Source organism: Condylura cristata, unplaced genomic scaffold (assembly GCF_000260355.1).
Source record: "Condylura cristata isolate star-nosed mole 26May11 unplaced genomic scaffold, ConCri1.0 scaffold00071, whole genome shotgun sequence".
NCBI classification, from domain to species: domain Eukaryota; kingdom Metazoa; phylum Chordata; class Mammalia; order Eulipotyphla; family Talpidae; genus Condylura; species Condylura cristata.
The window spans coordinates 426,591-453,855 of NW_004567172.1; the positions used below are offsets into that span (position 1 = coordinate 426,591).

Here is a 27,265-nt window from a genome sequence, read left to right on the forward strand (position 1 = left end):
TCTCATGAATACCCTAAACTCTTATGAAAACCAATGTCAAAGGAAGGATCTTGCATTTGTCATGCAGGTTTGAAGCTGTTGTCTTCATAGCCCAAAGTATGGTAATTCTGAAATAGTAGCTAACAATTATGGAAATATTACTAATGGCCAGAGAAATTTGCCTCGATTAATTTATGATGGCCCTATGTGTAATTCTGAGGAACTTAGAGAAGAATACAACAGTGTGCTCTCACTACACCCACTGAAGAACAGGATGTTCCAGGAAATTTCCTGTAGAGTCAATCTCCATCAACACAGTATTCTATTTCTTTAGTCATTTATATGTTGTTCTCATCCCTTAGAAATTTATTTCTTTATTACTAGTTATTCCATGGCTATTAAACACTTTCCTATTTGTCATTCTGCAAAATAAGATTCCTTCTTATGTGATCCAAACTTACCTGCTCTTGCTTTTTAAAGTTTTCTTCCTCAAACCTCTGGTATAGGGTCTGGATGACAGAGAACTTCCTGTATGGAAGGAAAATGTTTAGTTAATTAGTTCCACCCTTAGTAATTGTTGCCTACTGCATTTCCAGTAGCTATTGTTATGCAGTTATGTCCCATGTCTCTTATATTACATAGTCAATACTTTCCTTGAGAAATCCCACATCAAATATATCATGATTTATAACATTTCAAGGTCTCTGAAAACTGAATAATTACATTTCTCCTCCATATGTGCTGTAGGTCTGATATCAGCATGCTTCAGTATCCACTTCTAAACTAGATCAAGCCCTTCCATAGATTTTATGTACCACAGTAGAGAGGAAGCATTGAGGAATTGTCTCATGAGAGTCTGTCCCTAGATGTCAATTATAGACACAGAATAAGTACAGGGATGTTAGTAACCACCTATAAAAGATAAAAGGTGTCCAGAAATTCTGTACTTTTTGTTTGCAAAAATAACACAATTGGGTTTTGATCATCCATTTAGAAGTAGAGAATTTAAAATCCATGTTGAAAATATGATAGCAAAATACTTGAAGCAATTAGGGATTGCTTTTTAAAGAAAAGCAATTGATTTTTAAAGAAAATTATATTAAAACAAACATGAACTAAGATCAAAGTTCTTAGTTTTCCCCAAACATTTTAGTGGCAAAAAAAACCCTAGTAATTTCAATATTATTACAAATTTATGTGGTTTCAGTATCAGTTTATCTGATAAAAATCCACTTATACACTAGAAAGTCAAGGGAAAAAAGTAAATAGGATTTATCAAATGAAATTGAAATCACCCAGTATTTATATTTCTCTTTTTGCTTATTTCACTTAACATAATTTTCTCCAGCTCAATCTAAGTTGTTGCATATAGCAGGGTTCGTTGTTTTTATAACTGAGTATTATTCCATCTTGTATATATACCACTACCTTTTTATTTGTGTTTTTAATCATCCTTGTTTATTTCCCCCCCCCCCCACAATATAGGTTTTCTCCCCTTAGGTGTCCTCATCATAGTTTTCTTCTCACCAAAGTGCCCATAGTCTACCATTGAAACACTAATGCCCTCTCACCTCCTATACACACATTTTCTTAAAAGACTTATTTGTGCATACAGAACTGGGGTACAGGTCAGAGGTGCAGGAGTGTTGAAAGAATTCACCAGAGTCAAAGCAGGTATAAGAACAGGCAGATGTACTGAAATACACAGCTGAGGGGAACAGTAGGTGGGTCAGGAGAGGTTTACCACACCATGAAGGTCACCTCCTTGCCTGGCAATCAAACATGCAGTGAAGAGGCTGTGGCTAACTTCACGGTGCTGCACTTTAACTGTTGCACCACCAGGAAGAAGTACACACATTCTATACTCTCCTCTTCTCCATTCCCCTCCTCTCCTGAGTGTCTCAGATTTATGATTTCTTTTCAAGAGCCAGTCTTACAGTTTGACTTTCTCTGCCATTTGCTTAGTTTCTCTAAAGTAAACATATATGTGAAAACATTCAGCATTTATATTTCTGCTTCTGGCTCACTTTGCTTAGTTCCAGTTCTATCCATGTTGTCACAAATGGCAAAAGTCCATTAATGTTTAGATTGATTATTTATACATGGACATTTATTTCTAACCTTCTGTCCATCATATTGTGTCTCTTTTTAATTTCTCACTCAATTCTTTAAGTTCACTACTTTTGTGGCATATATATATATATATATATTATTATTTTTAAAGATTTATTTATTTATGCTTACAGAACTGGGGTACATGCCAGAGGTGCAGGGGGTGGTGAGAGGATTCACCAGGGACAGAGTGGGGAGCATAACAGGCAGATTGACAAAGTGCACTGCTGAGGGGAGCAGCAGGCTGGTCAGCAGAGGTCTGCCATGTGGCTGGGGATTGAACTCATGCTGTAGTAGATTTGGAGAGCTTCAAAATATGGTACTTTAACCAACTGTGCCACCAGGGAGAGCCTATGGTTTATATTTTAAGGCTTTTTGTAATATTACTTGGAGTGTGGGTTTAGCTGTACACAATTCCAAAGGCTTGTTTGTCTGACAAGATTCTTATTTTTTCCTCATAAAGGAATGAAAAGTTTGTAGTATATTCTTGGCTGGCATTATGTCTTGGAGCATTTTGAATATGTCATTCTGTCCTTTCTTTTGTCACAGTGTCTCTTCAAATAAGTTTAATTGGTGCTCCTTTGTGGGTTATCTGTTTCTTTCTCCTATCAGCTTCAATATTTTTTCCTTTGTCTTGGATTCTTGGTTGCTGTACTTGTGTGCCTTTCTGTAGATTTCTTTTCCTTAAGGTAGTTTAGTATAATTTTAACTTTCTGTATGTCTGTTTTCATTTTCCACTTCAAGTTGTAAGGAATTTTAATTTTTTTTTTCCTTGAATATTTTTTCAAGTTCCCTTTTCTCTCTCTTCTCCTTCTGGGATTTCTTTGATACTTATATTTTCTTTTCTCATGGAGTTAGATATGTCTTGAAGTGTTTCTTCACCCCTTCTCTATTGTAGCTCTATTTCTGACAAAAGACCAGAAAAAAAAAAAAAGACAAAGTAGACCATAGATCTGAGGCAAATAGAAAAGGAGGGATAGAGAAAGGAGTGAAAACATGGTATAAAGAGCACAAGTGATAATAATAGGTCATGGATGTGGTGAGAAACACAGAGACTGAGAAAATAAATCAAATTTGTTCAAAATGAAGAATGATGTAATAAAATGAAATAATTATTTATATAATAAAGTTACATGCTCAAAAATTAAAATGAAAGGATAAATACATATACACATATGGGTATGCATGATGCAGTTATTTTTATTTTTGTTAAAGATACATTTATTTATTCATGCAGACCTGGGGTACAGGACAGAGGCACAGGGCTGGTGAGTGGATTCGTCAGAGACAGAGTGGTCTTTTGTCAGAAATAGAGATACACCTCTGGGGTGTGGTATCAAACTTGCACTGAAACAGCTGCAGCTCACTTGCAGTGCTGTGCTTTAACCTCCTGCATCACCAAGGAGGGCCCTGCCTTTATTTTATTTTAAAATGTATCACTTAGAAATTTTATTTATCTATTTTTAATTTTTTAAGATTCATTTATTTATGAATACAGGACTGGGGTATAGGCCAGAAGGGCAGAGGTGGTAAGATTCACCAGAGACAGAGCAGGGAGCAGAACAGGCAGGTTGATGAAGTATACTGCTGAGGGGAGCAGTGGGCAGGTTAGGAGAGGTCGGCAGCTCCATGGGGCTGGAGATTAAGCTCACATTGAAGTGGAGGTTGTTAGCTTGCATTGCTGCCTCTCAATCCACTGCTCCACCAGGGAGGGCCTAGAAAATTTATTTTAATGATACATTTATCAAGCTTGTTTTATAAGCAATCAAAGATAAAATGAAACCGAAAAGTAATTTTATCCATTCAAAACATTCTGCTGTAAAATATATTTTTTAAAGATTTATTTATTTTTTCGTACAGAACTGGGGTACAGGCCAGAGATGTGGAGGGTGAGAGGATTCACCAGAGACAGAGGGGGGAGCAGAACAGGCAGATCAGCGAAGTACACTGCTGAGGGGAGCAGCCGAGGGGTCAGGAGAGGTCTGCCTTGCCATGAGGATCACTACAGGGGCCTGGGATCGAACTCATGCTGAAGTGGCTTAAGCTTCTTTGTGCTGTGCTTTAACCTGTTGCACCACCAGGGAGAGCCCGTAAAATATTTTTTAAAAGATAAAAACATTGTTTATATAATTGAGGATTCATGATAGTCTTCCTCAGACTTCTTTCCAATCTTCCAGTCCACTGTAGATAAATACATGAATAAATATTCCCTGTGATTTTAAATTTATATTTCTATACTCTATCTTTTTGTAACTTTTTTTTCTGTCTAATCATTGTTTGATATTTATTAATTTTTATGAACTATTTTTGTTTTTAAGTGATTTATAACATGCTCTTACATTTACAGTGATTAACCACAATATATTTTTATTATTGTCTCCACTTAACATTATTTTTTAGCTATATAAAACACTGCCAAAACAAACAAAAAAATTTATCTTCTTGAGCTAATGTACAAATATTTCTCTAGAGTAGATTATTTTAATAAGAATAGCTGAATTTTAGATGTACCTATCTTTCCACTACATCTTGCCAAATAACTGAACAAACTGTGCAAAGAGAAAGTGCCCCTAACCTATAATCCATTCATAAAGTTAAATAGTTTCAGCTGAAAGGTCATTACTTGAACATAAATGCTTATTATCATATTATTTAAGAATTCAGGACACATACTTGTATTAATATAATAGTAATAGTTGAGGTTAACCAGAGTGTCCCCAATCAAGGGTAAAAATAATGAAGAGATTATCTTGAACACAATGTATCTTTATGACGCAGACTTCATCTCACTACTACCAGTAAGAATACTTTACAAAAAATAATTTAAAATTGCTTTCTGATTTTCAATTTTGATACTGAATTTCTTGTCTTACTATAATAGATTTTAAATATTAGGTAGACTCACACCTGAAATTGAGGATGGGACAGATTAGTTATTGTTATTTTCTCAGCTGCACATCTTTCCCACACACTTCCTCAGTGCCCCCAATACTTCTTTGTTTCTCAGACTGTATATGAGTGGATTGAGCATTGGGGTCACTGTTGTACCAAACACAGCAACAATCTGGTCTTCCTCAGGTGTGTGAGAAGAGCTGGGTGTCATGTAGATGAACATGGCCTGACCAAAGTAGAGACTCACCACTGTCAAGTGAGAGGAGCAGGTGGCCAGAGCTTTGTTCCTGCCCTTGCGAGAGTTCATCCTGAGAACAGTGAGGAAGATGAGGGTGTAGGAGGACAGAATCAGAATAAATGGGACCAGGAGAAATACAACAGTTGTCACGAATTTCACCATCTCATAAACTGATGTGTCTACACAAGACAGTCTCAGGATGGCAGGCACCTCACAAAAGTAATGATTAATTTCTCTGGAGCCACAGATAGGGAAATGCATTGGGTAAATGGTGTTAACAAGGGCTGTAAGTGCTCCCACAATCCAGGTTGCAGCTGTCATCTGCAGGCAAATCTTGGGGCTCATGAGCACTGTGTATCTTAGGGGGTTACAGACAGCCACATAGCGGTCATAGGCCATTAGTGTTAGAAGAATGCACTCAGCAAGGCCTAGGGTGAGGAAGCAAAATATCTGAGTGGCACAGGCAAAAAAGGAAATATTTTTCCTCCCAGTGATGTAGTTTATGGCCATCTTGGGGACTGTGCTAGAGATGTAAGCCAAGTCTATGAGGGAGAGCTGACTGAGCAAGAAGTACATGGGTGTATGGAGGCGGGCATCCAGCCAGATGAGAAAGATCAGTAGGAAATTTCCAGAAAAGGCAACTATGTAGATGAGAAGGATAATGAGGATGAGGATGTAGAGATTCTTGAAGCTGGGTAATAGTCCCAGAAGGATGAAGTCAGTTGATGTTTCATTCTTCTGGTTCATGTTTCCTTTCAACATTAATTCATTCTATTCAAGGTGAAAATCTAGAGGCAAAATATGTAGTACTTTTGACAAAATAATTATATATCTTTCTTCATATCTGTTCTTTGTACTTTGATCACTAGAACAAATATTTTGTAAAATAGGAATTTGAGATATTCTTCCATGGAATCAATTTAGAACACTTGAACATATCATTGCAGTTATTTGCCCCAATATATACTACTTTGCAGAAAGAAAATATCTGCCTTTAACTTTCATACTCTCAATTTGCCACACATATTTAGCCTCTTTTTATTTATGAATTTTGATCTATTTTATCTTACATATTGACTGTTGGAAAGTCAATAGAACTGTGTCACCACTCAAGATACTTTGAATATCTCATGGGACATTCTTCATACTTTAGAGATTTTCACCTTCACAAAATAATGAAAAGATTTATTCTATTATACTAATATTTGTAAATCAGTGTATATTATTCAATCATTCTTTCATCTTCTAACATTAATTCTTGCTTCTATTGTCAATCTTCCACTGTACTAATTCAATAACCTCTTGATTGTGTCTTGAATCACAAAAGCTTTGTCTCTTCTATCAAAATTATGGACTATCTATTATGACCTAAAGCATAAAATAACAATTCCAAAATTATGAACATTCAAACACAAGCATTTGGATGGAAAGATTCTGAAGATAATATACCGTCTTTTGAAATAATGAACATTTAAACTAAAAAAATCAGTTTGCTTTCATCTAAGATCGCATTAACTTATTTTGTAATTTGTAGTCAGAATTTTTCTTAGCTGAACAGTAAAAAAAAATCATAATTTTTCATTTTATTGTAAATATCATATTATGAGTTCCTATATTTGAGCTGAGAATAATAAAAGTAACAAACTGAATAAGCCTTGAAAAGAGATTTTCCATATAGCATAACATTTTAAAGAATATATTAATTATAATTTAATGATTAAATAGATTACTTAATTTTTCATTTTTATATTTTCTGTTTTTTTGGGAAACCACCACCTTGGAAGCCCTAATGTTTGAAGTTTTTGTTTGCTTGTTTGTTTTTTAACTTATCTTCTATTGACATGTAATGATTCCTTTTAAAGGTATATTGATATATATTTCAGGATATATATATATATATATATATATATATTTAAGTTTTATTTATGAATATAAGACTAGGCCTAGACAGAAGTGCTGGTGGTTGAGAGGATTTATGAGGTACAGAATAGGGAACAGAACAGGTGGATTGAATGAAACATACAGACATACAGCTGATGGGAGCAGTGGGTGAGAGAGGAAAGGTCTGCTAGCTATGTGGCTCAGCCCCCTGGCCAGGGATAGAATTCATGCTGCAGTGGATACTTACTTAGCTTGTTGGCACTGACTTTAAGCCATGTGCCACAAAGGAGGCTCTTTTGGGACATATATTATTGGATATCACTTGAAATTACAGTCATTATAATACCAATAGATGTAAAACTTGATTATTTGGATGAAGATTTCCATTGATTAATGCAGAATATTAGAATTGTAGTCCATAAATAAACAAATATAGAAAAAAATATCTAAAAGTAAATGTCATGATTAAGGAAAAATATTTAGTACATTTTAAATGTGAAATTAGAAAATGGAATTACATGACCCAAATGTTATTTATAATATTTGGAATTCAGTATTATTAATTGTGAGAGATTGTTGAAAAACTGTGGGTCCTGAAGTAGTAATTAAATAAGTCAACTATTCATCTAGTTGATATGGTCTTAATTAAAAAACATATACTTTATTATATATCACCTTTGTCATGTGTATTACATTTATTTATTTGCTATTTAAGCACACTATAAAAAATGCACATGCATTTTTCCATGTGCATTTCCAGGTGGTTATATCAGTTATTTTTATTAATTATAATAGTAAGTAAACATTAAATTTAATTTGGTGGGTATTAGCTAAAACAGCTACAAATAATCAAATTCTGATATTTCCTATAATTGAAGACATGATTACCCTCATACCTTCATAAACTTGCATGAACTCTAGTATGTGTGTTTTGACTCTGATGAACATTGAGTATGATGAGCAATAAAAAATAATGGCCACAAAATAAAACCAACAACAACAACAAAAGAAAGAAAGCCTGTAGAAACACCTATGTGAATGTCAAGAGAAAAGTACTAATGCAGGAATATATAAATATTATTTCTTTCCATAACACTCAAGATGCATTAACTAGCCTTAAACTTCCTCTGGAAAATGGTAGACAAACTCAGTACAATTTATCTTATGCAGTATCCATTCTGCATGAGTGGCAGTAGAAATATGCTGCTAGAAAACTTCCTCTAAGAGAGATAAAGAGCAGAATGATTCCATCCACACTTTACAACTTGATCACTTAATATTTTTGCAAAACACACAAAATGAATGTTCTTTTTATCTCCTGTACATGACAGTAGGACAAATACTTAACCATTGTTAGAATCAGATTTACTTTTCATATGACCCAAACTAGTTTTTCAATGGTTTTTACATTACCTTTAGCTTGAAGTTGGTGAATAACTAAATATCTAAATCTCAACATAGAAATGAATGTTATATTATCATATAAAGTAACATTTTAATTTTCCCCCAGTTAGTGGTAAATGTTGGGAATCTGACACCATTCCATTTTATTCACATAGTTTATTGGTAATAAATTTGTTGATGTATATTATAAGAAACCTATAATATGTCAAGTTTAGTGGAAGTGGATTGATTACATTTATGCTCAACAACTGATTCAAAACTGAGAAAAATACATGCAATTTTAGTAGATTCTGGATGAGGACAAAATCATTTAATGATTTCCATTGTTGTTTGTACCACAGGGTAGAAGAAGTCTTGATATTTTTCTTATGGGATTATGTCCCTAGACCTTAATTAACCATAGATCCAAGTACACAGTGATGTTATCAGAAACATTTTAAGGAAAGTAATCACTAATCATAGTCTGTGTTTCTTCAAAAATTAAAATAATTCTATCTTACTGATGTCTCCAAGGAAATAGAAAATTTATGTTAATTTCACTTTACAGTTTCTTTTTTCTTTTTGTCTGAGAAAGGTATATTTGATAATAATGAATTCTCAATCATTCCCATTTCAATGTGTTTAAAATGGAGATTCCCCACATTAGGAGAAGTAAGCTGAGAGGTACTGTGAAAAGTAATCTGGCCCAATATATTGCATGGAAAGAAAAGAGTCACTCTAAAAGAGGAGAGGCACTCTACTGTCCCTACATCCCTTGATTCCAAGGCAGTGGTGAAATGATTTAACCCAGGGGAGAGGACAATTCCAAAACAAGTATTTCTAAAATCCTCTCCAAAGTGAACTAATTTTATTTGTAACACATTGTACAGAAGTCCAAGTCTCACAGCAATTTTGAAAGTAATGGAAAGTGTTTCTAAAAGAAACACTTAAAAGGGAATTATGTTTATATTACCATAGCAACTAAGTCACAGGCTACTCCCAGGGAGACCATACCATGGAATGGAAGATAAGAGTCCTCCTGGGTTCAGACAAGCTTCAAAAACTGGTGTCAAAACTTACAAGTGCACAGGGGTTTATTTTCATTTGGTTACAGTTCAAAGCAATTAGAGTAGATATTTTTAGGGCTCAGCAGTACACTTTTATAAGCATAAGAAAATATCAAGAAACTCAAAATAAATTTATAGAGGTTATTAAAGATGAAGAACAAAGGAAAAAATGACTGAAAATGATGAAAATATAATTTACTCATGTTCTGAAACCATTATGAAATCAAAGAAGGAAAAACAGTGATTCTTACAGAGTAAGAAAATCAAAATTTAACTTAAAAATAAGTTCATTGTACACAGGAATAGAGGTATCTGTATAGATGAGAGAAAACTGAGATGTCTTTTCAAGTGAAACAATGAAGTAAGCAATAGGCTAACATAGTCAAAGTGATGAAACAAAAAAAAGTCAAAGAAGGTCATTATATCCAGCAAAATTACTTTCTGCAAAGTAAATACCATACATTTTCACTAGTGAAATAGTCCATACAATAAAGAGAATAATGATATAAATTCCCAGAGTTGAAAATTGAATTTTAAGAGACTTTTCCTAATTCATTCTATGGGATCAAAATTACCCTAAACTCCAAAACTAGATTTTATTTATTAAAAATTAAAGGACAATTATTAGCAGATGATATGTTAATTTACATGGAAAACCCTAAAAACTCCAGAGAGGAAAAAATCAAAACCATCAACCAGTTTAACAAAGTAGCAGGATATAAAATCAACAACAAAAGTCAGAGGCTTTCCTATGCACAAACAACCAGTCAGAAGAAGCATAAATAATAATAATAATAAAATCTCCTTTTCAATTAAAACAAAAAAAATCAAATACCTGGGAGTCAACCTAACAAAAGAGTAAAAGACCTTTACAAAGAAAATACAAAGAAGAAGACATACAAGAAAAGAAATACAAGAAGACACCATGAAATGGAAAGATATCCCCTGCTCATGGATCGGGAGAATTAACATCATCAAAATGGCCATCCTGCCAAAAGCAATATACAGATTTAATGCCATCCAAATAGAAATCCAAATGACATTCTTCAAATAAATAGAAAAAAAATATTGATGCGATTCATATGGAACAACAAAAGATCTCGAATAGCCAAAACCCTCATGTCTAAGAAAAAAACAGAAAGGAGGCCTTACAATCTCAAACTTCAAGCTGTACTAAAAGCTGTAATAATCACAACTGCATGGTACTGGAACAAGAATAGACATACAGACCAGTGGATTCGAATAGAAAACCCAGATACAAGCCCACAAGTTTATGGACAGCTAATTTTTGACAAAGGAGCAGAGAAGATACAATGGAACAAAGAAAGTTTGTTCAGCAAATGGTTCTTGGAAAACTGGGAAGCTGCATGCAAAAAGTGAAACTAGATCACTACCTCTCACCATACACAAAAATCAACTTGAAGTGCATTAAAGACTTAGACATAAGAATGGAAAACATAAAATACCTGGAAGCAAATATGGGCCAAACACTACCTGACATAAATTTCAGTGACATCTTTAAAGATAGAGCACCCAATGCCACAATAGTGAAAACAAGGATAAATAGATGGGACTACATCAAGTTAAAGAGCTTCTGTACAGCAAAAGAGACATTACAAAAAACAGACATCCCACTAATTGGGAAAAAAGGATTGATCACAAAGATACAAAAAGAACTGATGAAACTCAACAAAAATAAACAATCCCATCCAAAAATGGGTAGAAGAGCTAATAAGACACTTCTCCAAAGAGGAAATGCAGATGGCCAAAAAACATATGAAAAAATGTTCAACATGACTCGTAATAAGGGAGATGCAAATTAAAACCACGATGAGATACCACCTCAACTCAGTGAGAATGGCACATCTCCAAACAACTAACAAAAATGTTGGCGAGAATGTGAAGAAAAAGGAACACTCCTGCACTGCTGGTGAGAATGCAAACTAGTGCAACCACTATGGAAAACTGTTTGGAGCTTCCTCAAACTGCTAAACATGGAGCTTCCCTATGACCCAGCAATCCCACTCCTAGGTATCTACCCAAAAGACACAAAAACACTGATTCAAAAAGATAGCTGCATCCCCATGTTTATTGCTACTTTATTCACAATTGGAAAGACATGGAAACAGCCCAAATGCCCAAAAGTGGATGACTGGATTATAAAGGTATGCTACATATACACAATGGAATATTACTCAGCAACCAAAAAAAAAAAAAAAAAAACCACATGTCTTTTGCAGCAACTTGGGTGGAGCTGGAAAAGATCATGCTTAGTGAAATAAGCCAGAAAGAAAAAGAAAAAGAAAAATACCGGATGGTTTCACTCATAGCAGGAGTATAATGGACCAGGTGAGAAAATAACAAGAATAATGAACAGCCGTATACCAGAGACATTTTGTGGGGGTTGAGTGGGGAATGAGATCAAAAACGGGTGGGGGAGGGAAATGTACTGGACTATGGTGATGGCAGATGGGTGACTTGGTGGTGGGAATCCAATGGGGATTACAACTGAGATGGGGGAAAAAATGTACAAAATGATGTAAAAATAAACTATTATATTATAAAATTTTTTTAAATAAAAAATTAAAGAGCAAAAAATAACTAAAATAACAGATCAAGGTGAACTGTAAACAAAGGGAAAGCACAGACCCTGCACCATTGTCGGAGTCAGGTACCCCACATACCCCCTCTGGAAACAAAAGTCAGTAAAATGGCAGACATGTCCAGCAAGGTGGCTGCAGTCCCTGTGACCATTTTAGGAAATGAATAGAGACAGACAGTGAGGGAACTGCCATCAAGAATAACTGCAGGCACTGGGAAAATGCAGCCCTGCTGATTCAGGGACACTTTGACACCCCTAGCCCCCATCCAAAATTGAGTAAATACAGAGGAAAGGGATCTTCAGGGACAGTACCCATCAGCAAATCAACAGTATCATTACTCTTGTGGAGTTTGGCATTAACAATGCTGGATGTATTTTGGCCACCAGTTCCAAACATCCCAGAAGCAGCAGCCCAAAGTGTTTCCTAACAGTTCTAGTGGCACTGTGCCCAAAGCATATATTAAATTAGAAAAAAAAAAAAGAAGAATGAGAAGGAAAAATACAAATAACCAAACAGGACCTCATGCTAGGACACATCACAAAAAGAAAATCAGCCACCCAAACTGAACTATTATGACATGGAAGAACTTCTTTGCATGCCTAAGAGATAATTTAAAATCATCATAATTTAAATAATAAAGAAAACAAATGGGAAATAATTTTCATATGAGTAATATAGTTGATGAACTATAGAATGAACTTGACTTCTTAAAGAAGAATTGAAGGAAACAGATAATTAAATATTAATGGTAGAGGTAAAGAACTCTGAAGGAAAGCACCATAAAACAGAATCAATTAAATGGAAGAATAAATCACTACTCTCAAAGATGCAGAAATAAAAAGATTAAAAAAATAAAATGAAACAGAAGTAAGAAGGAAAAATAATGAAGAAAAACTTTGGTAACTGTCTGACACCATGAGGAAAGGGAATATAAGAGTTGTAGGAATCCCAAAATGTGAGAAAAGAGACCATGGAACCAAGAAACTATTACAGGGTATAATCAAAGAGAAATAGCCAAGAATTAAGAAGGAGATGAAAATATTCATACAAGAAGTGAGAACACCAAATTACCACAATGAAAGGAAAACTACAGCTAGTATCATAATAATCAAGTTTTCAAGAGTCCAAGACAAAGAAAAAGTAATGAAGCTGTTGAGAGGGAAGAAATAGATAACTTAGAAAGGAATGCGAATCAGGCTTACAGGCTTCTCTGAAGAAACATTACAGGCAAGAAGAAAATGGAATGACATAGTCATCAAACTACAAGTCAACAAATGTGAACCAAGTAATTACCTTGCAAAGTTTTTCTTCCATTATGCTGGAAAAATAAGGACCTTTTTAGATAAACAGAATCTCCAGAAATCTATTACTAGTAAACCTCCACTCCAAAACAAACAAACAAAAATATACACAAGTAGTAGCCCAAACCAACAGAGGGGTGAAGGAAAAAAAAATGCATAAGGCATTTGGGACTTCCCAGTGTCACAAGGGGTTAAGTCTCAGAACAATGAAGTCTCAGAACAATGTAGTGTCACAAGGGGTTAAGTCTCAGAACAATGAAGTCTCAGAACAATGTAGTGTCACAAGGGGTTAAGTCTCAGCACACCACAGCCACTACAGCATGAGTTCAACTCCTGGCCAGTGAGCTAATCCACATGGTGCAGCAGAACTTCCCTCTCTCACATGCTACTCCTGTGCACTGTGCTTCATTTAATTCATCTGTGTGCTCCTCACTTGTATCCAGTGAAACCTCAATCCCACATACCTTTGACTATGCCCAGGTTTTTGGATGCATAAATACAATATTTTTAAACAATATTGTGAATGAAATACAAAAAGACAAAATGGAAAATACAGATTCCAAAATATTGGTATTAACTATAAATATGAATGGATTAAACTCATCAATAAAAAAAAAGGCACAGAGTAGAAGGCTGGATTAAAAGTCAAAATCTAATTTTCTGTCTCCAGGAATCACATGTAACTACAAAAGAAACATAGAAAGTACAAGGTTGGAAGACAATACTACAAACAAATGAACCAAAAAAGAAATCAGTAACTGCTATAATTATATCAAATGAAATAGAATACAAACTAAAAATGTTGAAAAGAGATAAAGATGGACACTACATTATGATTAAGAGGGCAGGGCAGTATATTAGGAAGTTATAACATACTTACCAAATGAACAAAATACATAACATATCAGCATATGCATACCAAATATATATCAGCATACTTACCAAATGAAGGAGCACCAAAACATATAAGTATTGCCATCTCTCAAAACAAATATTATAGCATATATAGTAGGAGTCCTTAACACCCATCTCTCAGGGGAACCAGGATGGCTCAAATGCTGAAATTCAATTAATGTAATTCAATCCATCAATAAAAAGAAAAACAGAAACCATATGATTATATCAATAGATGCTTAGAAACATTCAACAAATTTTGCCTATTTATGATGAACACCCTCAAAATTCTTGAGCTAGAAGGAATATGTCTTAATATGTAAAAGGCCTAGATAATAAACCCACAGCCAATATTATTCAAAGGTAAAAGCTGAAATCCTTTCTGTTAAAATCAGGAACAAGAAAAGGCTGTCAACTCTCTCTATTGCTTTTCAATATAATACTGGAAGTCTTAACCAGGGCAATGAGATAAGAGAAAGACATACAAGGAATCAATTATGGAAGTAAAACTATAGCTATTTGAAGACAACATGATATTATGCATGCAGAACCCTAAAAACTCCACAGAAAAACAAATCAAAATAATAAACTAGTTTAGTAAAGTAGACAGATACATAATCAACACACAATAAATAGCAGCCTTCTTATATACTCTCAGTCAGAAGAAAAGAAATCAAGAAAACAATCCCTTTTATAATTGAAACAAAAATCAAATACTTGGCAATATACATAGCAAAATAGGTGAGAAAGTCTACAAAAAATATATAAAACATTGTTTAAATAAATTGAAGAATGTAGAAATAAATGGTCAGGCATTCCCTGTTCATGGACTGGAAGAATTAATATTATCAAAATGGTCATCCTACCCAAAGCAAATTACAGATTCAATGCTATTCCAGTAAAAATCTCAATAACATATATCAACCAGAAATTGGGCATTTTTACTTATATTATATAAAATCTATGTTTCTACATCTTCCTTTATTTGAAGTAAAAAGAGATATTATATCTGTCAGTGGATAGAGAAAAGAGAACCTTCAAGGTAGAATCACTGCAAGCTTGCATCACTAATTTGACCCTGGAGAATTTCATTAAGTTTCCAGAAACCCTGAAGATTTCTAGATTCTGGATCCCATTTCTGGGTTGCCTTTCTTCATGATGCTTCTATGTCTTCCTGCATTTTTTTTTTTTTTTGTACAAACACATTTCCCTTAACATAGATAAAAATTCTCTGGAGAGTAAAATAATGGGAGAATATCCTTGAAAATAATGATGATTACATGGAAACTATTACATTATGTCTTCTAGTTTAGCATATAAGAAGTATACTGAATGGTAAATTCAATGACTTGTTACTTGTTAACACAATGGAAAATAGACATAAACATGAAAAATATCTTCTGCTAGGAATGGGAAAGCATTGTATTTGACATCATACTAATTATGAGCTTTCATATCTCTGTGTTTACTTGCAAGTTTCTTTTCACTGTAGTTTGTCATTTCACAAATAGAAATTAGGGCCAGCAGATATGATATATTGTATCTTGAAAATACAATGTTTAAATCAATCATTTCATGAAATAGTCCCCTTGATTTTAATATGTGTAGCAAAGTGAATCTTATTGGAAGATCTTGTTTCTATCAACGTCTTTGTGAGGTTGGAATGTAATAGATTTTATGAATCAGTTATTCAATCTGCAGAAACCTCTAGGTTGACTTATTATGTTAGTAAGCTGTTTTTGAATTCTCTAAAGTTATAAATCTATGCTGATAAATCCACAGGACACAAAAGGAATTGCACTAACATAATGATTCGATAAAAAATTACTTTAACTAGATACAGACATAGTCCTAAGTAAATAATGCACATGCATTATATTATTAAAATTGTTACAGAATGTTTTCTGTGAAAACATATTTCTACTCTATAAATGTTAATATGGATAACCATAGTTAACTGAAAAAAAGGGAAACTTGATTCTATGTGTCTTTTTAACTTCTCTAAAAATAATGACATTATTTTTATTTTAATTGAGAATATAAAATTTCTAGTCAATCACCAAACTTTCTGCATTAAATAAGGTCTGAAATTTAGTGTGTTCCTGTCAAAGAAACACTATTTATTTATTTTTTAATGAAAGATAGAAGGCTGATTTGATAGATTGGTATGAAACATTACTCCTACCCACCACTCAAATTCTTCTCATGAATACCCTAAACTTATGAAAACCAATGTCAAAGGAAGGACCTTGCATTTGTCATGCAGGTTTGAAGCTGTTGTCTTCATAGCCCAAAGAATGGTAATCTTGAAATAGTAGCTAACAATTATGGAAATATTACTGATGGCCAGAGAAATTTGCCCCAATTAATTTATGATGACCCTATGTGTAATTCTGAGGAACTTAGTCAGAGAATGCAATGTGCTCTCACTACATCTCCGGAAGAACAGGATGTTCCAGGAAATTTCCTGTAGAGTCAATCTCCATCAACACAGTATTCTATTTCTCCAGTCATTTATATGTTTGTCTCATCCCTTAGAAATTTATTTTTTTATTACTAGTTCTTCAATGGTTATTAAATGCCTTCCTATTAGCAAAAGACACTCTGTAAAGTAAAATTCTTCCCTGTGTGGTCAAACTTACCTGCTCTTGCTTTTAAAATTTTCTTCCTCAAGTCTCTGGCATGGCACCTGGATGGCAATCAGAAAACTTCCTGTATGGAAGGAAAATGTTTTATTAATTAGTAAAATATTTTTCCTCCCCTGACTCCACCTGACTACTGTATTTCTAGTAGCTATTGCCATACAGTTACACTTCATGACTCTGTATTACTTTAGTAAATTATTTCTTTGAGAAATATCACATCATATATATCATGATTTATAACATTGCAAGTTCTCTGAAAATGGGTTAACTACATTTTTCATCCATACATGCTTTATGTCTGAAATTAGCATGCTTCAGGATCCTTTTCTAAACTAGATCAAGCCTTTCCATAGATATTTTTGTACCTCAGTAGAGGGGTAGCATTGAAGAGTTGTCTCATGAGAGTCTGTCCCCAGATGTCAATTATAGACACAGGTAAGTATAAAGCTGTTAATAAAAGCCTATAAAAGATAATTAGTTTCCAGAATTCTGTAAATTTTGTTTGCAAAATAACACAATTGGATTTTGATAATCTCTATAGAAAGAGAAGTTAAAAGAATTCCATGTTGAAAATATGATAGGAAAAACACTGAACAAATTAGGGAGAGTAAGATTTATTTATTTTTATTATTATATTAGTTTATTTTTACATATTTTTGTGCATTTTTCCCTCTTAGTTGCATTCCCCTTTGGTTTCCCATCATCAACTCACCGTTGTGTCATCACCATAGTCCAGTCATTTCCCTCCACCCACTGTTTTTGATCCTATACCCCACACCACTCCCACAAAATGTTCTGGTATATAGCTGTTTATCATTATCATTATTTTCTTGCCTGTTACGTTATATTCCTGCTATGAGAAAAACCATCAGGTATTTTTCCTTTTCTTTCTGGCTTATTTCACTAAGCATGATCTTTTCCAGCTCCATCCATGTTGCTGCAAACGACATGAGTTTCTTTTTTCTTTTCTTTTTTCTGTTTTTTTTTTTTTGGTAGCTGAGTAATATTCCAATGTGTATATGTAGCACACCTTTATAATCCAGTCATCCACTTTTGGGCATTTGGGCTGTTTCCATGTCTTTCCAATTGTGAATAAAGCAGCAATAAACATGGGGATGCAGCTATCTTTTTGAATCAGTGTTTTTGGGTCTTTTGGGTAGATACCTAGGAGTGGGATTGTTGGGACATAGGGAAGCTTCATGTTTAGCAGTTTGAGGAAACAGTTTTCCGTAGTGGTTGTACTAGTTTGAATTCCCACCAGCAGTGCAGGAGTGTTCCTTTTTCTCCATATCCTCCCCAACATTTGTTGTTAGTTGTTTGGAGATGTGCCATTCTCACTGGGGTGAGGTGGTATCTCATTGTGGTTTTAATTTGCATCTCACTTATTACGAGTCATAGTGAACATTTTTTCATATGCTTGTTGGCACATCTGCATTTCTTTGGAGAAGTGTCTTTTTAGCACTTCTGCCCATTTTTTGATGGGATTGCTTACTTTATTTTTGTTGAGTTTCATCAGTTCTCCGTATATTTTTGTGATCAATCCTTTATTGCTTGTTTTGTGTGAGAAATTTTTTCCCAGTCAGTGGGATGTCTGTTTTTCTTTTGTAATGTTCCTGGCTGTACAGAAGATCTTTTACTTGATGTAGTCCCATCTATTTATCCTTGCCTTCCCTATTTTTGCATTGGGTGCTTTATCTTTAAAGATGTCACATAAGTGTAAGTCATGTACTCTTTGGCCCATTTTTGCTTCCAGATATTATGTGGATCCAATTTTTATGTCTAGATCTTTAATCCACTTCGAGTTGATTTTTGTGTATGGAGTGAGGTAGTGATCTACTTTTTTTTTTTTTTTTTGCATGTAGCTTCCTAGTTATCCCAGCACCATTTGCTGAACAAACTTTCTTTGTTCCATTGTATCTTCTCTGCTCCTTTGTCAAAGATTAGCTGTCCATAAACCTGTGGGTTTATATCTGGGTTTTCTTTTCAAATTCACTGGCCTGTATGTCTATTCTTGTTCCAGTACCATGCAGTTTTGATTATCATGGCTTTGTAGTATAGCTTGAAGTTTGGGATTGTAATGCCTCCATTCTGTTTTTTCCTAGACATGAGGGTTTTGGCTATTCGAGCCAAAATATTCGAGCCAAATATTCGAGCCAAAAATTCGAGCCAAATATTTGGCTATTTGTTCCATATGAATCTCATCAATATTTTTTCTATTTCTTTGAAGAATGTCATTGAGATTTTTATTGGGATGGCATTAAATCTGTGTATTGCTTTTGGCAGGATGGACATTTTGATGATGTTAATTCTCCTGATCCATGAGCAGGATATCTTTCCATTGCATGGTGTCTACTTGTATTTCTTTTAACAGTGTTTTGTATTTTCTTTGTTAGGTTGACTCCCAGGTATTTGATTCTTTTTGTTTTAATTGAAAAGGGGATGGTTTTTTTTTTATCTCTTCTTCTTCTGATTGGTTGTTTGTGTATAGGAAAGCCTCTGACTTTTGTGTGTTCATTTTATATCCTGCTACCTTGCTAAACTGGTGGATGGTCTTGATTAGTTCCTCTGTGGAGCTTTTAGAGTTTTCCATATAAATTAACATATCACCTGCAAATAAGGATAGTTTTACTTCTTCTTTCCCTACTTGGATTCCTTGTATGCCTTTTTCCTGTCTTATTGCTCTGGTTAGAACGTCCAGTGTTATGTTGAAGAACAGTGGCGATAGTGGACACCCTTGTGTAGTTCCTGATCTCAAAGAAAGGCTTTCAGCTTTTCTCCATTGAGGATAAGTTGGCTGTGGGTTTGTCATGTATGGCTTTTATCATGTTGAGGTATGTTCCTTCTATTCCAAGGATTTCGAGGGCCTTAAACATAAATGGGTGTTGAACTTTGTTGAAAGCCTTCTCCTCATCTATTGATATGATTATGTGTTTTTTATTCTTCTGTCGGTTGATATGATGGATTATATTAATTGATTTTTTCTGATGTTGAACCATCCTTGTGCTCCTGGGATAAAGCCCACTTGGTTGTGGTGTATTATTTTTTTAATGCATTGTTGGATTTTGTTAGCAAAGATTTTGTTGAGGAGTTTTGCATTGGTGTTAATTAGATAGAATGGTTTGATGTTTTCTTTCTTTGTGTTTTCTTTGTTAGGTTTTGGTATTAGTGTGATGTTGGCTCTGCAGAACATTTGTGGTTGTTTTCCTTCTTTTTCAATTTTTTGGATGAGTCTGTGCATAATAGGCACTAGTTCTTTTCGAATGTTTGGCAAAATTCATTTGTAAATCCATCTGGTCCTTGTCTTTTACGTTTGGGGAGGCTTTTAATTACTTTCAATTACTTTGTTTGTAATTGGCCTGTTTATTTGTTTTATTTCTTCTTTATCTAGCTTTGTGTGGTTGTAGAGTGTAGGAATTTGTCCATTTCTGTTAAATTGTCCAATTTGTTTGCATATAGTTGCTCATAGTATTCTCTGATTATTCTTTTGATTTCTGCTGGGTCTGCTGTGATTTAACCTCTTTCTTTTATAATCTTGTTACTTTGTGCTTTCTCTTGTTTTTTCTTTGTGAGTCTGGCTAGTGGCCTATCTACCTTGTTTTTTTTTTTTTTTCAAAGAACCAACTGTTGGTTCCATTGATTTTTTGGACTGTTTTCCTAACTTCGATTTCATTTATTTCTGATTTGACTGATATTATTTCTTGTCTTCTGCTAGATTTTGGGTTATTCTGTTGCTCTTTTTCCAGTTCTTTAATGTGGGATATTAGGTTGTTTCTTTGAGTTATTTCTTGTTTCTTTATGAGAGCTTGTATTGATATATATTTTCCTCTTATAAATGTTTTTAATGTGTCCCATACGTTTTGGAGACTTGTGTCGCCATTATTCTTCTTCTCCGGGTATTTTCTAATTTCTTCTTTGATCTCACTGATCTAATGGTCTTCCAATAGTGTGTGTTTTAGTCTCCATGTGGTAGGTGGGTTTCTTCCCTTCCTCATATGGTTTATTTCTAGTTTGATTCCTTCGTGGTCGGAGAATATAGTTGGTATGATTTCAATCTTAGTGTATTTATTGATGTTTATGTTGTGACCCAGTATATGGTCAGTCCTAGAGAATGATCCACGAGGATTTCAGAAATGTGTACTCAGATTTTCTGGGGTGCAGTATTCTATAGATGTCCACTAGACCCATGTTGTCCAGGTCCTTGTTCAGAGCTTTAGTGTCTTTACTTATTTTTTGTCTTGTTGATCTGTCCATTGTTGAGAGTGGTGTGTTGAAGTCTCCTCCTATGTATGTATTCTCTCCGATATATATTTTCTTGGATGACAGTTGTTTCCTAATATATTTTGGTGCTCCTTCATTTGGTGCATATATGTTGATGATTGTTATTTCTTCTTGTTGCATTGTCTCCTTAATCATAATGTAGTGGCCTTCTGTATCTCTTTTAACCTTTTTCAGTTTGAAGTCTATTTGATCTGATATGATTATAGCTGTTCCTGCCTTCTTTTTTGGCCCATTTGCTTGTAAGAGTGTTTTCCATCCTTTTATTTTCAGTCTGTTTTTATCTTTTGCAGTTAGATGTGTTTCCTGCAGTCAGAAAAATGATGGGTTCTAGTTTCTTAATCCATCCTGCAACTCTGTGTCTTTTTACTGATGAAATTAAGCCATTTGCATTCAGGGATAATATTGATATACTGGCACCTACATTTGTCATTATGGTCCTTCTTTATTTTTATTCCTTGTTTTGAGCTGTTCTTGTTCATTCTTCTGTTGGATTATGTTTGAGGGCTTCTTGTAGTATTTTTTTGTAGTGGGGGTTTAGTCATGATGCAATTGTGGAGTTTCTATGTCTGAGAATGTCCTTATTCTTGGTTGGCATTGAATGCTTTGGAGTTTGTTGAGTATGTCCCTCCACTTTCTTATTGCCCATAGTGTTTCTTCGGAGAAGTCTTATGTCATCTGGATCGGTTTCCCTTTATAGGATTTTTGTTTCTTCCCTCTTGTTAGTCCTATTATCTTTTCCTGGCCTTGTGGTATTGGTAGTGTTTTTTTCTTTTTTACACTTATCTTTTTTATTTATTTTTTTTATTACAAAGTTTATTTTTACATCATTTTGCACATTTTTTTTTTTTACATCTCGATTGTAATCCCCGCGGGTTTCCCATCACCAAATCACCCCTGTGCCACCACCATAGTCTCGTGCATTTCCCTCAGAATGAAGAGCAGGATGGTTCCACCCATATTTTACAACTTGATTCATTAACATTTTTGCAAAACACATCAATTAGTGTTCTATTTATCTCCTAAACATGACAGTAGAATAGATACTTACCCATTGTGAGAAACAGGCTTCCTTCTCATGTGATGCAAACTAGTTTTTCAATGGTTTCTACATTACCTTTACCTTGAAGAAGGTGAATAGCTAAATATCTAAATCTCAGCATAGAAATAAATTGTTATATTAGCATATAAAGTAACATTAACTTTTCCTCAGTTACTGATAAATGTTGAGTCTCTGATACCATCCTTTTTTAGTCACATAGTTTATTGGCAATAAATTTGTTGATTTATATTATGATAAACTCAACCTATGTTATGTTATGTTCAGTGGAAGTGGATTGACTACATTTATGTTAAACAACTGATTCAAAACTGAGACAAATGCATGCGACTTTAGTAGATTCTGGATCAGGACAAGTCTTTTAATAATTCCCATTGTGGCTTGTACCACAGAATGGAAGAAGTCTTGATATTTATCTCATGGGAGTATGTCCCCAGACCTTAATTAATCAGAGTGATGTTATCAGAAACATTTTAAGGAAAGTAATCACTAATCATTTTCTGTTTCTTTGAAAATTAAAATAATTCTATCTTACTTATATCTCTAAGGAAATAGAAAATTTACATTAATTTTACTTGGAAAATTTTTTTTTGGTATGAGAAAGGTATATTTGATAATATTGAAGTCTCAATCATTCCCATTTCAATATGTTTAAAATGGAAATTCTTCACATTAGAAGTAAGCTGAGAGGTACTATTAAAACTGATCCTACCTAATATCTTGCATAGAAAGCAAAGGGTAACTCTAAAAGAATAGAGGGACCCTTGACTCCAAGGCAGTGGTGAAATGATTTCATGGAGGGGAGAGGATGATTCCAAAACAAGTATCTCTAAAATCCTCTCCAAAGTGAACTAATTTTATTTGTAACACAATGTAGAGAAATCCAAGTCTCACAGAATTTTTGAAAGTAATGGAAAGTGTTTTAAAAGAAACACTTAAAAGGGAGCTATGTTTATATTACCATAGAAACTAAGTCATAGGTTACTCCAAGGGAGACCATACCATGGAATGGAAGATAAGAGTCCTCCTGGGTTTCAGACAAGCTTCAAAAACTGGTGTCAAAACTTACCAGTGCACAGGGTTTTATATTCATTTGGTTACTGTTCAAAGCAGTTGGAATAGATATTTTTAGGGCTCAGCAGTACACTTTTATAAGCAGAAGTAAATATCAAGAAACTAAAAGTAAATCTATAGAGATTATTAAAAATGAAGAACAAAGAGAAAAAATGACTGAAAATTAGACTTCCTTGGTGGCGCAACAGGTTAAAGGGCAGCACTGCAAACTAGCCACATCCACTTCAGTGTGAATTACATCCTTAACCACGGAGGTGACCCAAATTGTGCAGCAGACCTCTCCTGTCTTGCCCGCTGCTCCCTTCAGCAATGTACTTAATCAATCTGTCTGTTCTGCTCCCCACTCTGTCTCTGGTGAATCATCTCAATGCCTCTGCACCTCTGGCCTGTACCCCCATTCTACATACATAAATAAATGAATATTTTAAAAAATGACTGAAAATGATAAAAATTTAATTTACTCATGTCCCCAAGCCTTTATGAAATAAAAAAATAATAATAACCATAGTGTCTGACACCATGAGGAAAGGAAATATAAAAATTATAGGAATCCCAGAATATGAAGAGAGAGACCTTGGAACCAAGAAACTGTTAGAAGGGACAATCAAAGAGAAGGAACTAAACCTGAAGAAATAGATGAAAATAGACATACAATAAGGAAGAAGAACACCAAACTAACATAATGAAAGTAAAACTACAGCAAGACACATAATAGTCAAGTTTTCAAGAGATGAAGACAAGGAAAAAATAATGAAGCTGATAAGAGGGAAGGAACATAAAACCTATAAAGGAAAACCATTCAGGCTGACATCTGACTTCTCTGAATAAATATTAAATTCAAGAAGAAAGTGGGGTGATGTATTCAACAAACTCCAAATCAACAAATGCCAACCAAAAATGTTTTATCCCAAAAACGCAAGAATACTCAATAAAACTGTCACTAACAGAATCCAACAATGCATCGAAAGGATCTTGCATCATAATAGAGTGGGATTTATTTTGGGTTCACCAGGATGGTTCAACATAAAAATACAATTAATGTAATCCAACACATCAACAAAAAGAAAAAAAAATCCGCAAGGTGCAGCAGACCTCTTCTGTCCCATCTGCTGTTCCCCTCAGCAGAATATTTCAGTATATCTGCCTTTTCTGTTCCCACTCTGTCTCTGGTGAATTCTCTCAAGCTCCTGCACTTCTGGCCCATGCCCTAGTTTTTGAATTCATAAGTAAATAAATTTAAAAAAAAGGAGACAGAAAGTGTCATGTTCCCATAATTCAGACTATACTATGAAGTCATAACACTTAAAACAACATGGTGCTAAAAAATACAGACACACAGACCAGTGGAACCAAATGGATAGCCCAGAAATAAATGCAATCAATCATTGACAAAGGAGCAAAGAATATACAATGGAACAAGGGCAGTTTGTTCAATAAATGGTGTTGGAAATCAAAACCATCATAAAAAAAAAAAAAAGAAAAGAAACTAAACCACTACCTCACACCATGCACAAAAATCTACTCAAAATAGATAAAAGAATTAAACAGGGGATCCTCCCTGGTGGCACAGTGGGATAAAGCATTGCATCATGAACCTCTAAGAAGCCACTATAGCACAAGTTCAATCCGGAAAGCAAGCACCATTATTTACATAAAAAGAATTGTGGATGACAAAAAATCTTTTCTCCTTTTTTTTTTGTTTCTTTGCTTTCTGTTTATATTTAACAACAAAAAAAGATGTTTTTATTTATGTATACTAGAACTGGAGTATAAACCAGAAATGTGGGGGTTGGTGAGAGAATTCATCAGAGACAGAGTGGGTAGCAAAACTGGCAGATCTACTGAAATATACTGCTGAGGGGAGCAGTGGGAGAGACAGGAGGTCTGCTGTGCCAACTACCTGATCTCCCTGGCCGGGGATTGAACTTAAGTTGCAGCTAGTGATAGCTTACAGCACTGTATCTTTTAACTTCTGCACCACCAGGGAGGCCCTTCTTTGCTTTCTTAAAAGATATTACTAGATTTGGATATTACTGTCCCTTTACCGACTCAATCTTTACAAATGCCTACATCGCAACTCACTTCAGTTTAACTGTTGTCCAACCATTTATTTAAAACTATATTCAGAAAATGACCAAGACACATTTCTTTGCTAATTTCATGTAGGCACACTTCTTGCTAAGTTCAGCACACTGATTTTACTCCTTGAATTAATATCCACTTGTAAGCACTTATAATTAATGGCTGTTGAGATAATTTTATTTATTACATTCATTTGTCCTGATAGCTGTCAGAATAAGCTATTACCTTCCCATCCTCTGCCCTCTCTCTGGAATGATCTTCTCCAAGAACTTTAGGGTTTTTCATCATATGTCTCTAAATCACATAAATTTGCATAAGTATGTCCCTAAGTCACAAAAACTTAACTATTGCCACTGTAAGACCTAGCTTAAAACCAATATAAAATTGTTAACTCAGACTCCAAAACTCCTTTCCTGCTCAACTTTGTCTCATTATAAAATCTCATAATTTCTGAGTTACTATATTTAATTTCTGTTTTCTTATAAAGTACTTTGAAGCTAAAATTTTTTTTTGTTTTGTTAATTGTAGAAAGGTGCCTAGCACATAAAAGGCATTCAGTAGTTTGTTGATTAATAAATGTATGAATGAGTGAATGAAGTTGAGGGCTGAAAGGATGACATAATGAGGAAAAGTTACAGCAAAAAAAAAAAAAAATTCCAGAAAGAGGGAGTGTCATGTGAAAATCTTTAATATGGAGTTAGTGTGCTATCATCTCTGGAGAGTTACTAAGTTGAGGGAAGAGATACCAGCAAAGGAAGAGAAGCATCACAGAATGGTCAGATTATGGCTTCTAAGTTTGAGTTTGTTTCCACATTAAAATCTCCATAGCTTTCTGCAAGTTATTCAGACCATTGGGTTTCAGTTATACCAGTTGTAGATTAGGGCTGATAATACACTAAGATATAAAGAATCATATAACACACTAGTATATTATTGCTTTTATTATATTATTAGCAATAGTGATGGTATTTATTATTAAATGAATGGTATGCAGCCACCAACATTTGTGTATAAATGTATTTTGAAATAATATAATAAACAAGTACACATTTGACACCATTTTGAGGAATATGAGAAATGTATATGAATCATCACAGTATTATTCCAATCGCAGCTCATAGTAAACTAGAATGCTGACAGAAAATTCTGGAAATGTTGATAAAAAATTTATAATATAGATATATTGTCTCTGAGTGTCTAAGTGCTTTAATTTTCCACCAAATGCTTAGAATTCTTGACATTAATCAGTGGTTTGTCCCCAATTTTAGGGTCTGATAGCAAAAGTTCTATAGATGAAACTATAATTGAGTTTGGATGTCAGTGCATTATAGAAATCCTCCAAATCCTTTTTTCCACATGTCTTGTGAATAAACTAGTTTCCCCATAGAAAGTCAAATAAAGTGGTGATTGAAAGGCATTCAGCAAAATCTCACGGTGAAAACCACCAGAATATGATTTCAGTTCTTAATGATTACTCTGTCTTGGCTGCTGTCCAAACATTTTCTGTATTGGAAGGTATCTAAGTCATAAACCCAGATTTATTTTCATACTCCTAAAGTATAATCTTTTCAAAAAGTAATTGGCTCAAGAGAATGAAATAGAGGTCAATGCTAAATAAAAAGAGGGACTGGTGGATAATACAAAGCTGATTATGGGAGAGAAGAGAACTAGGTTGAAAACATGTGGAGAGTAATTCTGGAAGTTAGACATCACAACGAGATATGTGAATACCAAAGTGAAGAGTATGACCCTAGGCAAGACTTATAGATTCTTAAAAAT

At 34.2% G+C, this 27,265-nt stretch overlaps 1 protein-coding gene across 1 annotated transcript; it reads right to left on the minus strand.

The window, feature by feature from the left end:
• Nucleotides 1-5,038: 5,038 nt before the first annotated feature.
• Nucleotides 5,039-5,968, minus strand: LOC101629046 (olfactory receptor 2T27-like). Its single transcript, XM_004695573.1, has one exon. The coding sequence runs from the start codon at nucleotides 5,966-5,968 to the stop codon at nucleotides 5,039-5,041; it is 930 nt and encodes a 309-aa protein (XP_004695630.1).
• Nucleotides 5,969-27,265: the final 21,297 nt, after the last annotated feature.

Bases quoted from the DNA above. Each gene is read 5' to 3' on its own strand.
- LOC101629046 (XM_004695573.1), bottom strand. From the start codon at position 5,968: ATGAACCAGAAGAATGAAACATCAACTGACTTCATCCTTCTGGGACTA.